This window comes from Wyeomyia smithii, chromosome 1, assembly GCF_029784165.1.
Source record: "Wyeomyia smithii strain HCP4-BCI-WySm-NY-G18 chromosome 1, ASM2978416v1, whole genome shotgun sequence".
In the NCBI taxonomy this organism is placed as follows: domain Eukaryota; kingdom Metazoa; phylum Arthropoda; class Insecta; order Diptera; family Culicidae; genus Wyeomyia; species Wyeomyia smithii.
This window is the reverse complement of record NC_073694.1, coordinates 117,366,897-117,382,535: the sequence shown is the minus strand read 5'-3', so window position 1 is coordinate 117,382,535 and position 15,639 is coordinate 117,366,897. Positions and strand designations below refer to the sequence as shown.

The following is a 15,639-nucleotide window of genomic DNA, read 5'->3' as shown; positions in this document are numbered from 1 at the left end:
CAGCTTCCTTTGAACAATACAAATCCACAAGGGCTGATCAACTTAGTTACGACTTCGGATGAAATTGTGCAACAACTAGACGCACTTGGCGAGGAGTTTCAAGGTTGTGATCCTTGGCTGATTCATCTAATGCTGGAGAAATCAGACAAGGAGACGCAAATAAGCTGGTCACAAAAAGTTATCGAAAATGACTGTCCAACATTCAGTGCGTCTTGAACTGTCCTACAGATCAGACGTTTTTTCGGTTGCTTGTGGACTGGTCTTCGACTGCCTATAGCTTCAAAGTTTGTGTTTTGTCAGTGTGTCTTTTAAAGATTACCTGAAAGTTATTTCCCATCAGAATTAACAGAATTACTTGGCATAGCCCCTACCCAAGTAATTCTAATGAAACAAAAATCACGAGGCGATAACAGTCAGAGAACTGGAATTTCCCTTGTTAATTATTTAATTCATTTTAACCGCAATGAGGTTAACAACTTGAAATTTTTTGAAAAAGCACATGCTTTGTATAATGTGCGTGTAAAGTGGGAAATTTATAGGAAGTTTGGCGGAGGTGAAAAGCATATCACCCAATGCCGTATTTGCCTACGTTATGGCCATGATTCAAAATTCTGTAACATGGACCAAAAATGCCTCATTTGTGGAGACTCTTCTCACAAAAAGGACACATGTCCTGTGAAAGAGAGTAAAAATTTTCGCTGTGCGAATTGTAACGGCAACCATAGGTCAAATTTTTATCAATGCCCAGTCCGTTTAGCAATTGTTAAGGCAAGGCAAGGTAAACAAAATTCAATTTCTCAATTAAAACCAACTACAAAACAAAATTCTCCTAGCGTACCAGTGACGCATAGTTTACCTACTCCTTTGCATACCCGTTTAACTTATGCACAGATTGCAGATAGAAAATAATTGTACACCTATTACCCCAGCTAATATTGCTACCGAAAATATTTTTTCTAATGTCAACTGCCTGGGGCAGTAAAACGGCAGGTAAACTTTCTTTTTTGCAACAGGCAATGTTCGATCTTATGAACGCCATGTTGCAGGCAAAATCAATGTTTGAAGCCATTCAAATAGGCACAAAATTTACTATTAAAATTGTTTTTAATTTAAAATTTAGCAATGATTTTAAATAAAACAATTAAAATATTAAATTGGAATGCACGCTCATTGAAGGCCAATGAGAATGAGCTTTTTAATTTCTAAACAGTAAATAATGTGCACATTGCAATTATTACTGAAACATTTTTGAAACCTAACATAAAATTAAAATATGATCCCAATTACGTGGTTCAGAGATATGATAGGATTCAGGGTTTCGGCGGTGGAGTTGCAATTTTTATTCATCGCCGAATCAAACATCGTGCTCTTCCCCATCTTGAGACGAAAGTCATTGAAACTTTGGGAATTGAAGTTCAAACTGAACTTGGGATTTTATTTATTGCCGCAGCATATTTATCATTCCAATGCACACGCGAGCACAAAAATTATTTTAAAGGTAATTTACAAAAACTCACCAGGAATCGTTCAAAATTTTTTATAATCGGCGATTTTAACGCTAAACATTGATCATGGAATAATTCTCAAAGTTATTCCAACGGCAAAATTTTATTCAATGATTATTCTTCAGGATACTATTCTATTTTGTCTCCGAATAGTCCTACATGCTTTTCTTCAGTAAGAAATCCATCAACAATTGATTTGGTGCTAACAGATCAAAGTCATGTATGTAGTGAACTGATCACACATGCTGAATTTGATTCTGAACATCTTCCAATTACTTTTTCCATATCACATGAATCAATTTTAAACCCTATAAGCTCTGTTTTTAACTATCACAAGGCTAATTGGGAAAGATATAAAACTCATATTGAAAATAATTTCAATAATGAGCTAGAATTGCAAAGTGAAGTGAATATTGATTCCGCTTTGGAAGCATTGAAATGCGCAATTATTGATGCCAGGAATTTTTCTGTTCCAAAGGCTCAAGTGAAATTTGATTCACCAATAATTGACGAAAATCTTCAACTTCTAATTCGTTTGAAAAATGTCCGCAGACGTCAATATCAATGTTCTCGTGACCCTGTTTTTAAAACTATTTATAAAGATTTACAGAAAGAGATTAAACATAGATACACTCTTCTGAGAAATCCAAATTTTGAGACTAAAGTTGAAAAATTGAAACCATATTCAAAACCCTTTTGGAAGCTGTCGAAGATTCTTAAGAAACCTTCAAAGCCTATTCCAGTTTTAAAAGATGGTGAACGTTTTCTTGTATCCAATGAACAAAAGGCTCAAAGACTTGCTCAGCAGTTTGAGAGTGTTCATAACTCAAATTTGAATTTTGTGAGTCCAATTGAAAATGAAGTCACACATCCATTTAATTTAATTTCTTCTCAGAATTTTTTACCTGCAGAAATAATTGAAACTAATTTGAATGAGATTAAATCAATTATTAAAAATTTCAAAAATATGAAAGCACCTCGTGACGATGGAATCTTTAATATACTATTCAAACATCTCCCTGAAAGCACAATGAAATTTTTAGTGAAAATATTCAATTGCTGCTTCAAAATTGCATATTTTCCAAAATTATGGAAAAATGCAAAAAATACTCCAATTTTAAAGCCGGATAAGAATCCAGCTGAAGTTTCAAGTTATCGACCAATCAGTTTGCTTTCTTCAATAAGTAAACTTTTTGAGAGAATTATTCTTAACAGAATGATGTCACACATCAACGAAAATTCAATTTTTGCAGATGAACAGTTTGGATTTCGCCATGGGCATTCCACTACTCATCAGTTGCTTAGAATTACTAATATGATGCGAGCTAACAAATCTGAAGGTTATTCCACTGGAGCTGCTCTTTTTGACATAGAAAAAGCATTCGACAGTGTTTGGCATAAAGGTTTGATTGCGAAATTGCAAACATTTAATTTTCCAATTTTCCTAATCAAAATTTTGAAAAATTATCTTACTGATCGAACTCTTCAGGTTGTCTATCAGTATTCAAAATCTGATAGATTTCCTGTCAGAGCAAGGTTCAGTCTTGGGTCCAGTCCTGTACAACATATTCACTTCAGATCTTCCTGATTTGCCTCCAGGATGCACAAAGTCATTGTTCTGCGATGACACAAGCATTTCCGTAAAAGGAAAAAGCCTTCGTGTCATATGCAGTCGATTGCAGAAAAGTTTAGATATTTTTCGTCCTACTTGCAAAAGTGGAAAATCTCTCCCATTGCTTCTAAAACTCAAATGATAATTTTTCCTCATAAGACTAGGGCTTCTTTCCTCAAGCCAAACAATAATCACGTTGTCAAGATGAATGGGGTTATTTTAAGTTGGTCTGACAAGGTTAAGTACTTGGGACTAATTTACGATAAAAAACTTATTTTAAAAGAGCACATTGAGAGCATACAAACCAAGTGCATCAAATATCCGAGATGTTTATATCCTCTCATTAACAGGAATTCTAAACTTTGTTTAAAGAACAAACTTTTGATTTACAAACAAATTTTTAGACCAGCAATGCTTTATGCTGTACCGATCTGGCCAAGTTGCTGTTCAACAAGGAAGAAAACGCTCCAAAGGATTCAGAATAAAACTCTGAACATGATTTTGAAGCGTTCTCCTTGGTTTGGTACACTCGAATTACATAGACTTACTGGTGTTGAACCATTAGAAACTATGTCAAATAAAATTATTAACAATTTTCGACAAAAATCGTTGCAATCCTCAATTGCTACGATAAGCTCTCTTTATAGCCAATAAGTTAGCAATTAAGTTAGTTATGAATTTACTCCCCCTTTTCTGACAAGTAGGTTTAAATCCCTACGAATGATAAGTCCTAATTGCGAAAGCAAACAAATCCTAACAATTAAAATTACAAATTGCTAACAGTGTTGAGAAGTCACCATTTGTGACTGGACACACATACTCATTATTTACTAAAATTTATCATAAATACTTAAGCTACAAAAAAAAACTGTCCAACATTCGAACAGTTGCTGTTTTTCTTGAGAAAGCGATGTGAGGCTTTGGAGACGTGCTCGGCCTTTTCCAAGAAGGAGGTTGTCAAAAAGTAAATGTTTAAATCGGCAAATGAAAAGAAGGTGAAATCACTGCATACAGTGGCGTCAAATCAAAATCAAATGTGCGCGAAATGCTCAAAAGAGCATAATACGTTTATGTGTGAAGAGTTTAAACTGCTGGCTGTAGAAAAACGACGATGTTTGGCTCAAAAGGCTAAATTGTGCTTTAACTGCTTGAGACAGTTTCATTGCGCGAAATCGTGTTTGTCTAAATCGGTATGCCGTACGCCGGACTGTAAACAACGTCATCATACGCTTTTGTGTTCGTTCGCGTTTGGTAAGAAGACGGAATGTGTCGAATAAAAAACAGATAAAGGTGATGTTTCGACCAAATCTGCGACAGAAAAAAGTGAGGGAATTTCGGCTCTGACAACAGAGTTAGTAAATTGTCCTGTACACGCAATTGCGGGGCTAGCGCTACGATCCTACTAACACTAACAGTCTCTCCCGAGCCGAGACTCGAATCTACGACAACTGGCTTGTTAGGCCAGCATCGTACCTCGAGACCAACTGGGAGGGTTGAAATTACCAAGACGTAATGGAAAGCTTGTGGTCAGCGTGAAATAGGTACCACCCGTGAAATGTTATCACTGCGTATTGCATCGAGATTCAACGAAACTGTCGTCATTGCAACTGACGCTTACGTTCTTGGGAAATTAACATCGGCTATTCCATCGCAACCATTTAAACTGAGCAATATGAAATTGCAGGAAAATCTCAATGAGCTGGCGGACCCTGGGTTCAACCGGCCAGCTTCCATTGATGTCATTCTGGGATCTGACGTCTTTCTTACACTTCTTAATGGTAGTCAAGTCGAAGACGAATGCGGCCTTACGGTGGCCCTACGCACAATCTTCGGATGGATTATCGCGGGTAGATACAATGCAGCCGATTCAATTCATAGTAGTTGTGCAATCGTAAGTTTACACACTGAAGTGGATCTGAATAATACCTTACGACTTTTCGGGGAACAAGAGGAGCTTCATCGCAAACCAAAGCTGACTTCTTCGGAAACAAAGGTAAAAGAACATTTTAACTCTACTTTAACTCGTAACGTGAATGGGCGTTTCATTGTGCGTTTGCCGTTCGACAATTCGAAACCGCCTCTTGGAGAATCATTAACTGTTGCTATGAAGCGGCTCAAATCAATACAGAAGCGGTTTGAGTCCTGACGAGAGTATAAGCGAGAATATGAAGCCTTTATGCGAGAGTACCTTGAGCTAAACCACATGGAGGAGGTACCAGCTGATGAAATTGTCAAGGATCCAGCGGAATGTTACTATCTTCCGCACCATGCGGTCATTAAGAAAGACAGCTCTACAACAAAACTACGCGTCGTTTTTGATGCATCCTCCGCGACTTCCTCAGGAGTATCATTGAATGATCGGTTATTAGCAGGACCAAATAACAATGAAGATTTGTGGTCAGTATCACTTAGGTTTCGGTCTCATCGAGTAGCTTTCGAGTAGTCAGGTGTGGGTACACGAGGCGGATCGTGAGTACCTTCGAGTTTTGTGGGTTGATGGTGTTGGTGAAGTGAATCACTACCGTTTATGTACCGTTACCTACGGAACCAAAACAGCACCGTTCTTGGCGATAGAAGCGATGAGAGAGGCGGCAAAACCCTACAGATAAATTTACCCAAGGGCAGTGGAACGTATCAAGACTGACTTCTACGTCGACGATTTCGTTTCGGGAGCTGATGATGAAACTGAAGCGAAACAACTCAAGGATCAAGTAACTGAGATACTATCTTCCGCGGGATTTGAGTTGCGTAAGTGGTCGTCCAACAGCGAAACAATCTTGGAGCAGGAATCATTTCCAGTTAATATCAAACTCTCGGAACAGATTGAGTCAGTGAAGGCTTTTGGTATGCTGTGGTACCCTGGAGAAGATCAGCTTCTCGATAAATAGCGTTAATACTAAACGACAAATGCTTTCCGAATCGTCGAGACTATTTAAACCGGTTTAGATGGTTGACTCCGGTGATTGTCAGAATTGAAATTCTTTATCAACACCTGTGGCTTTTTGACATCGGATGGGATGATCAAATTCCTTTTGTAATTGAAAATGAGTGGACAGAAATCAAAGATACTTTGCATTTGATAGAAAAGATACGATTTCCGCGATTTGTCTCACACTTTTAGGGAAAGCTTCAACTGCACGGATTTTGCGACGCCTCCGAGCAGGCCTATGCGGCTGTGGTATATACACGATCGATAGATGCTAGTGGTCACAACAATGTGGTTTTGGTTGCTGCAAAATCAAGAGTGGCGCCAATCAGACAGGTTTCCCTTCCTCGGCTGGGACTCAAAGGAGCGTCATTGCTAGCTGAACTGTTGAAAAGTATTGTAGAGGCTTGGCCGCATTCGGATATCGAACAATGGGCTTGGACAGACTCAACTATCGTTTTGCAGTGGCTGTCTTCGCATCCTAGAAGGTGGAAAACGTTCGTCGCGAACCGAACAGCTGGAATTTTGGAACATTTGCCACGTAAGCAATGGAATCACGTTGCCAGTAGTGAAAACCTTGCTAATTGTGCCAGTCGCGGCTTGTTTCCTTCGGATCTCATAGAATTCAACATGTGGTTTCAGGGTCCACCGTGGCTGTCGTGTGAACAGTCTTCGTGGGTACTCTCTCGAGTGCAATCTTGTAGTGAAAAAGATTTAGAATTACGAGTTTCGAAGGTATTGCACGTTTCAGTGATTATGATGCCTCAAAATTATGACATCGAGCGTTGGAACAATGATCTAGTTTCATGCTTATCGTTCGTAGCTTGGATTGGATCAACCGTTCCGTATACAATATTGGTAAGCACAATGTTAGAAAACCCGGAGAGTTTACACCTGGTGAGCTCAGTGAAGCAACGTTGCAGCTGACACGAGCTGTTCAACACGATACATTTCAGTCGGAAATTGAAAAACTGAGGAAGGGCGAAGCATTGCGATCTAAACATACACTCACAGCTCTTCATCCGTTTTTGGATCAAAACGGTACTATTCACTTAGGTGTGAGACTACAAAATTCATCTCAGTCATACAATATGAAACATCAAGTGATTCTACCTCAAAATCATTGAGCGACAGAGCTATTGGTGCGTGAACTGCATTTGCGCAATTTCCACGTAGGGCATTCTCTTTTAACAGCGATAATTAATCATCAATATTGGATCGTAGGATGTCAAACGGTCGTTCGAAGAATTGTTCAAGGCTGTTCTAGATGTGTTTGTATCAAGGGCAAAACTGCAAACCAGTTGATGGGAAGTCTTCCGCCAGCGACAGTTTAGCTACTAGACCGTTTTCGCACGTAGGTGTGGACTATGTCGGTCCACTGAAAATTAAGGCCATGTGTGTGCGAGGAGTAAAGATCATGAAGGGCTACATAGCTGTTTATGTGTGTTTGTCAACAAAGGCAATACACTTAGAAGCAGCTGGTGATATGTCAACCGATACATTTCTTGGAACCAGTGCTTTGTAATGTATCGCAAGTTGACTGTTAAAACACGAATGCGATCGCCTTCCGCAGTCAACCTGTCTGCTCGGCATAGTACAGCGATTGCTCGGAGAAAGAGCAGTCAAAGTGGAATTGAACATTTTTTTAGTTCCTAGGTGGCGGTCATTCGCTATGGCAGCGCTCGTTTATTTCATTCAATCTTTCATTATGTATACGTTCAAGCAAAAACATCATATCAAGAAGACTGGGAACTCTGTCTGAGATTGAGCGACTGTTTTGACAGCGCAGTCTTTCAAGTAAATGTGGAACTGACGCATGCTAGTGTGTGTGCTGGCGATGCGAATGCAAGCCGAACGCACAGGTTGGACCACCACATACGCCCACTCTGTCTTCGCAGCGATGCATACTTCCACCTTTAACAGATGGAGTGCGTTGTTTGATTTGACGCTTGTCATTTATATGGGATCGATCCAGAGATGCCAGTCTTCTTGATATGGTGTTTTTGGTTCAAGGCACAAAGTGAATAGGGCAGTTGGTGTAGAACGTAGATCTTCGATCCCGGACAGGTTATAAAGTGGACAACTCTCCAACAGAAAGCACCAAATCAACCGGGGACTTTTCGGATTCCGCGTGTATCGATGGAACAAAGAGAGCGTACACTTTTGCGTCTTTTTTGTTTTCAAAGGTGGCGGGGAAATCTGCAAACAGATACCTGAGAAGAGAACTCAGGGTGTGGTGATGAGACTAGGGGAGAGATGCTGGGGTAGTTACACTCCCCCAGACACCTACTGATCCCTGTCCCGACCCACTAAAACCCCTCTAGTCTCCAGCCCTGGTCTTCCCGGAACGACGGTTAAGTATTACGTCGGGAAGTGGCTTTTGTGCGTGATGAACCCTCTTTACTCTTATAACCTTCTAGCTAACTACCTGGAGACTGGTAGTTAGCTACCACTGGCGTGTTGGTGATTGACCCGCCACACACGTTGTAGCTCCAGGACAATCTGGGAGGCGGCCGCGCAGGCCGCGTTCCAGATGTCCGGGTCGTCGCACATCCTCCGGAAAAGATTGTCCGGAGTAGTGCCAGGCCCGCTCACAGCCATCATGTTGCTCCTCGCTCTTACGAAACGGGGGCATACGAAGAAGACATGTTCTGCAGTCTTCTCCTCTTCCACGCACTCGAGACACATGGGGGACCCCGCGTGCCCGAACCTGTGCAGATATTGCCTGAAGCAACCATGGCCTGACAGAATCTGTGTCAGGTGGAAGTTCACCTCGCCATGTCGCCTCCCGACCCAGCCGGATATCTCCGGTATAAGTCGGTGCGTCCATCTGCCCTTTGTGGAATTAGACCATTCCCTCTGCCAACGGAGCATCGAGAATGACCTTCTGGTGCCTCGTATGCCCCTTGTGTCACGGTGGTCGAAACACTCTCTGTCCTTCTTGATGGCGATGCTGATAGGCATCATGCCGGACAAGACACAGATTGCATCGTATGACACCGTCCGATACGCACTCACAACTCTCAGGCACATGAGCCTGTAGGTACTTTCCAGTTTACCGCGGTAACTGTTAGTACCTAGCGCTCTGGACCATACTGGCCCACCATACCTAAGTATGGACGAAACCACGCTGGCAAGAAGTCTTCGCTTGCTGCCGTAGACCGCTGAGCTATTGGACATCATACGAGATAGTGCTGCAATAGCCGATGAGGCCCTCTTACAGGCATAGTCGACGTGGCTCCCGAACGTGAGCTTGTCGTCGACCATAACCCCCAAGAGCTTCAACGATCACTTTGAGGTGATGGTGCAGTCTCCGACTCTGACCACCGCCTGTTGCTCTAATTTACGGTTGTTCACAACCGTGACCTCCGTCTTATGGTGAGCAAGCTCCAGTTTCCTGGAGCACCTCCAGTCCTCGACCTTCCTTATGCAATGCGCAGCCGTCAACTCGACCTCTTCGATCGACTCGCCGTAAACCTCTAGCGTTATGTCGTCTGCAAAGCCGACGATCACAACCCCTACAGGAAACTTTAGTTTCAACACCCCGTCATACATGACGTTCCACAACACCGAACCCAGGATTGAACCTTGCGGAACCCTGGCGGTGATTGGGACGCATTTCTGACCCTCCTCTGTGTTGTAAACCAGTACTCGATTCTAGAAGTAGTTTTCTGGAATCTTGTACAGCGACACCGGTACGTGGATGCTCCTGAGCGCGAGCGCTATGGAGTCCCAACTGGCGCTATTGAACACATTCTTCACGTCAAGCGTGACGATTGCGCAATAGCGTATTCCCCTTCTCTTGCGCTGGAGTGCTATCTCCGCCGTCTTGGTGAAGGAGGCGATGGCATCCAGCGTGGACCTGCCCTTCCGAAAGCCGAACTGGTTGCTTGCCAGACCGTTTACACCCTCTGTGTACCTCACGAGTCTGTTGAGGATAATCCTCTCAAGTATCTTGCCCGTCGTGTCTAGCAGATAGGCCTATATGCCGATGGGTCACCTGGTGGTTTCCCAGCCTTCGGCAGTAGGACCAAATTCTGCCGCTTCCACCTGTCCGGAAAGAGGCAGTCATCCAGGCACCTCTGCATGACTACTCGAAACAGCCCGGGGGCCGTTTTTATCGCCAGCCTGATTGCCAGGTTAGGGATGCCATCCGGTCCCGGTGCCTTGCTCACCTTTAGAGAGTTGGCGATCACGATGAGTTCCTCATTCGTAACCCTTGCCTCCTTCTGAACCTCGACACGGCTGTCGTCGCCCACGGATTGGATGCTCGGCAGGTTGGCCGACCATCCCTGGTCTGTGTCTGAGATACTGGAACGTCGGACGTGGGACTCGACCGCCGGAGGCCAAGGACTTGGCTCGTGGCACGGAAAGAGTCCCTCGATGATTCGCTCCAGCATCGCTGGTGATCGCTCTGCAGGCGCCAGCGCGCCTTTGATCTTGGCCATTACGATCCTGTAGGCGTCACCAGGGATGCCACATGTACAGATTAATCTGTATTTTACAGATTTTTGGCCGAAGTAACGGTACATAATCTGTATATACAGATATACAGATTTTCGTCGTAAAGTACTGATTTACAGATTTTTCGAAATTGACATAAATTTTTATAAACACTCCAAATTTTATTTCAATAAATATTAAGCAAATTGAACATATTTTCAACTCCTCACACGTTTTAAGCTAAAAATTTTGTTTGTGTACCATAGAAACTTAAAAAATACAAAGTTCTTTATGTTTAAACAATACAGATTTTTTTTACAGATATTTTTGTTCTAGTTACAGATGCTCAGATTTTTTCAAGGGAAAACACAGATTTAAATGTGGCCACCCTGGGCGTCACCCCACGGGTTCGTATTGGCACTCGCGCATGGCCTATCGAAACAGGCCCTCTTGCTGGCCTTAATCGCACTCTTCAGCGTCGATCTGGCAGAACTGAATGCTGCGCGGCGCTCTGTCCTCTGTTCGTCTGTTCGCGCACGCTGCATCGTCCGTCTCGCACGGAGGCACGCACTGCGAAGGTCCGCTATCTCGTCAGTCCACCAGTAGACCGGTGGCTTCCCATTCCTAGGTTGGCGAGTCCTAGGCATGGTGGCGTCGCACGCCCGAGATAGCATAGCAACTAGTTGGTCAGGCGTCGGGCGAAGCCGATTGCCCCTCTCGCGCTCTCGTCTAATTATCTCTTCAAATACCTCGGCATCAAAATGCGATGTCTTCCACCCGCGGGCGAACGGAGTGTTTGCCCTACTCTTCGCTTGCCGCCTCTCGTTGTTGTCTACACTATAACAGACCGCCTGGTACATAAGTGTAGCCATCGTCTACCCTCCAGTTCTTGATTAGTCCTGGGCTGGAGAACGTCACGTCGCTGATCGACTCCGCGCCATTTCTGCTAAATGTACTTTTGTTCCCAACGTTGGCCAGATCTAGGTTGAGCTTTGCCAAAGCCTCCAACAAGATCTGGCCCCTCTGGTTCGTGAAGCGACTTCCCCACTCAACAGCCCAAGCGTTGAAGTCGCCCGCCACCACCAACGGCGTTAGGCCCGTTAGCTCCATGGATAGGAGATCGACCATCAGGGTGAACCTTTCGGTAGACCAAACACTTTTGCGTCTAGTTTAATCAAAACGTACTTAGGGAATGAGAATACAAACGAATGTCAATATATAAAATACTTAGGTTAGTTATTTCTCTTTTTGTTTTCGCCTTTCGCCGGGTCATAGACTCGAGAGGAAAGATATCGTACTTCTACACTCCTCCTCGATATCTTTAGTGGTTATTGGGCTCGGTTAGGCCCATCATCTCTGAGAACTGTTTCTGCTTTAGGTAGCCTAATGGCTTTGTGAGGATATCGGCGATCATGGATGCCGACGGACAGTATTTGACAGCCACAATGCCCTTCTCCGACAAATCCTTTGCGAAATGTAAACGCGTGTCAATATGCTTGGATCGTCTGGACGAGCGGTCGATTGCGACGAAGTCAATACAACTGACGTTGTCTTCCAGTACAGTAGTCGGTCGTCTCTGCTTCACGTCAAAATCTTCGAGTAGCTTCCGCAGCCACAAGACTTCTCTGCACGCCTCCGACAGGGCAATGTATTCGGCCTCCATACTGGAGAGAGAGACTGAAGTCTGTTGGCGGCTAATCCATCCAATCGTTGCTTGTCCAAGTTGGAATAAATTTCCGATGTTGGACTTGCGATCATCCGTATCGCCACTCCAATCGGCGTCACTATAGCCGACCAATGTAAGCGCTTCTTCTCTGCTGCTGACCAGTTGTAGTACATAGCTACTGGTAGTTACGAGGTACCTTACCACCCTCTTCAGCTCCACCCAATCAGCTTCCGTTGGAGCGCTGACTCTTCGGCTCAGAATTGCAACGCTCGCTAACACATCCGGTCTTGTGTTGACAGCTACGTAAAGCAGTGCTCCGATCAGGCATTGGTATTGCTTGTTATCGGACATTACTTTGCTGCCTTCCCTGCTACGGTAGTAACCGGTATCCAGTGGAATTTTAGATCCTTTAGCACGGTCAAGGTTGAGTCGATTAGCGATTCTCAAAATGTAGCCCTGTTGATCCATCGAGTAGTAGCCGTTGACGTCTTTGCTGATCCAAATGCCCAGAAAGCAGCTAACGTCCCCCGGCGACGACAAGGTCAACTCCTTCTTCAGCGCATTCTCCATTTTCGCAATCTCTTCCTTCGACACACTGGCAACGAGAATATCGTCCACATAAATCAGAAGCAAGATCAAACCGTTTGGAGTACGCTTCGCGAACAAGCAGGGGTCTGCTTCTGCCTGTTTGAAACCCATCGCCTCGAGTATTTCACGGATCGTTTCGTTCCACACTCTAGCTCCTTGTTTCAAGCCGTAAAGGCTGCGTTGGAGCTTGCACACCATTTTTTCATTGCCTTGTTGCTGGAAGCTTTTGAGTTGCTGCATATACAGCTCCTCTTTTAATCGTCCATGTAAATATGCAGCTTTAACGTCAAGATGACGAACCATCATCCGCTTATGGCCGGCAACTGTCAGAAGGACCCTCAACGTAGTTTGAGCAGCTACAGGTGCAAAAACGGAATCGTAGTCTATCCAAACTGTTGTGAGTATCCCTGGGCTACTAAACGTGCCTTGTATTTGGTGACATTTCCAGCGCTGTCTTCCTTTTTCTTAAATACCCATTTGCTGTCGATCGGTTTTCGGCCAGCAGGTAGTTCTACGAGAGTCCACGTCTCGTTCTGCATCAAGGTATCATACTCCTCCTTCATCGCTATTTGCCATAAATCCTGCTCCGGTCCTTGAACAGCTTCGTCATAGGTAACAGGTTTGCTTCAACCACCAGAGCCACGTCAACATCATAGTCCCGTAGTCTAAATGGAAGCACTCCTCTAGTTGATCGCTTGTCACCTGACTGTTCGCAACCGTCACCACTAGGCTCCTCACAATCGTTGAACTCTTCATCTGAATCGTGGTCGTGATCTTCCGGAACGGATAGCTCCTCCTGATCGCACTCTTCTTCTCCTCCTGAGTTTATCTCCTCCTGAGACGCTTCAGCTTCGGGCCATTCGAGATCGACCTCGATGTCTCCTGGCTCACGAACTTCGGGCTTAACCATGTGAGGACTGTCTTGCTGCTCAATAAAGCGCGCATCACGACTGATCGTAATAGCATTGGTTCCAGGATCAAGGAATCTAAAAGCTTTACGATCCTCACAGTAACCGACAAATGTCAGTTTTCGCGCTTTACAGTCGAATTTCGATCGTTTAACGTCTGGGATATGGACGGAGGCCGAACATCCGAACACACGAAGGTGGCTTATCTTCGGCGGCTTACCAAACCATTTTTCGAATCGTGTCTTATCTATCACCCGAGAGGGAAGCCGGTTCTGGACGTAAGCGGCGGTCATAACCGCTTCGCCCCAGTATTGTTTTCCGAGTCCTGCGTCGAGCATCATACACGTTGCCATTTCCTGCAATGTGCGGTTTTTCCGCTCCGCCACACCGTTCTGCTGCGGACAATAAGCAGCGGTGTACTGAGCTTGAATACCTTCCTTCTGGTAGAACGCCTTCAGCGTGGCGTTAACATATTCTCCGCCTCCGTCGGACCTAACTATTCATGGAGCTCTACCGAAGCGCGTCTTTACATGGGCCACATAACGTTTGATACAGTCAGCTACATCAGATTTTTGCCGCAGCAAGCATACGACGGTATAGCGACTAAAATCGTCGATGAGCGTCATCAAATATCTGCAGCCGCCTGGGGTCACGTTGACCATAGGTCCACATACGTCAGTATGCACGAGGTCGAGTATTCTACTGGCTCTGTTTTCTGAAGATTTAAAGAAGTGCGTGGAAGCTTACCTTTTAGGCAGTCTTCGCAAACCTGCCGTAAACCGCAATCCTGCATCTTGAAGCCAACGGTCAGATCACGTTCATTCAGCTTCTCCAAAACGGCTGGATCTCGGTGTCCGAACCGCCGATGCCACATGTGCTGGCAATTCGGCAGATGATGTAACTCCTTACTGAGCTTAGCATATTCCACTGTTTTCATCACAAACAAATTCCCGTTCATCTCACCCATCGCGACAGTCTTACCGGCGGCGCTCACTATCGAACATGTTGACCCCGCAAAGTTCACTTGGAAACCTTTTTTCGTCAGCTTTCGTACCGAAATTAGTCCACTATCTAGCGTTGGTATGAACAACACTTCCGTCAACTTTACTTCACGCACGCCACCATCTTCATCGAGGCACTTCATAAATCCTTCCCCGACTCCGTGTGACTTCGATACAGAGCCATCGGCAAGCACAACCTGCACTTCTTTACTTTCGTCCAACTCACTAAAGAAAGCCCGATTGTTGGTCATATGGCTCGAGCAGCCACTGTCTATATACCAACAATTCTTTCGACGCGCATTGCCGATCGTGAAACATATCGGAACGTTCTTCTTGGACGATAATTTGGCTTTCACATTATTTTTATTCCCGGATTGATTTTCTGCCTTCGCTCTTGATGATTCCCCATCACTATTCTTCTGCTGCTGTTGCAGCCACTGCCGGCAATCCTTTCGGAAGTGGCCGGGCTTCTGGCAGTGAAAACACAGTTTCTTCTTTTGCTGAAACTTCATGGCTTTTTACCCCGATTCTGGATGCCGCTCAACGCGCCTCTGATACTCATCCAAACACTTTAACTTGACGAGTGACATCGTCAAATCTGCCTCCGGCCGGCTTTCCAAAGCCGTGACCAGACCATCATAAGAGTCTGGTAAACTTCGCAATATCATTGCGATCTGCAACGGTTCTTCGAGCGCTTGGCCCGCACTCGCGAGACGTATAAAAAGCTCATCCAAATCGAATAGATGTTTTTCCAAATCATCACTTTCAACCAAATTCAGGTTACAAATTTTCTTGAGTAAAGACACACGCGACGTTACGGTCGTTTTCTGGTGGTATTTGTTCAAGCAGTTCCACACTCCTTTCGCGGATTTGCAATCCTTAACCAAATTGAGTTGACTGTCTTCCACATAGAGCACCAGAATCGCGTGACACTTCGAGTCGTCTTTCTTCCACGCGTCGGTTACCGTTTCACAGTGTTGATCACTTACC

At 44.4% G+C, this 15,639-nt stretch overlaps 1 protein-coding gene across 1 annotated transcript; it reads left to right on the top strand.

The window, feature by feature from the left end:
- Positions 1-4,672: 4,672 nt before the first annotated feature.
- Positions 4,673-5,263, top strand: LOC129717125 (uncharacterized). The gene has a single exon (XM_055666970.1). It carries the CDS (start codon positions 4,673-4,675, stop codon positions 5,261-5,263), a length of 591 nt encoding a protein of 196 aa, XP_055522945.1.
- Positions 5,264-15,639: the final 10,376 nt, after the last annotated feature.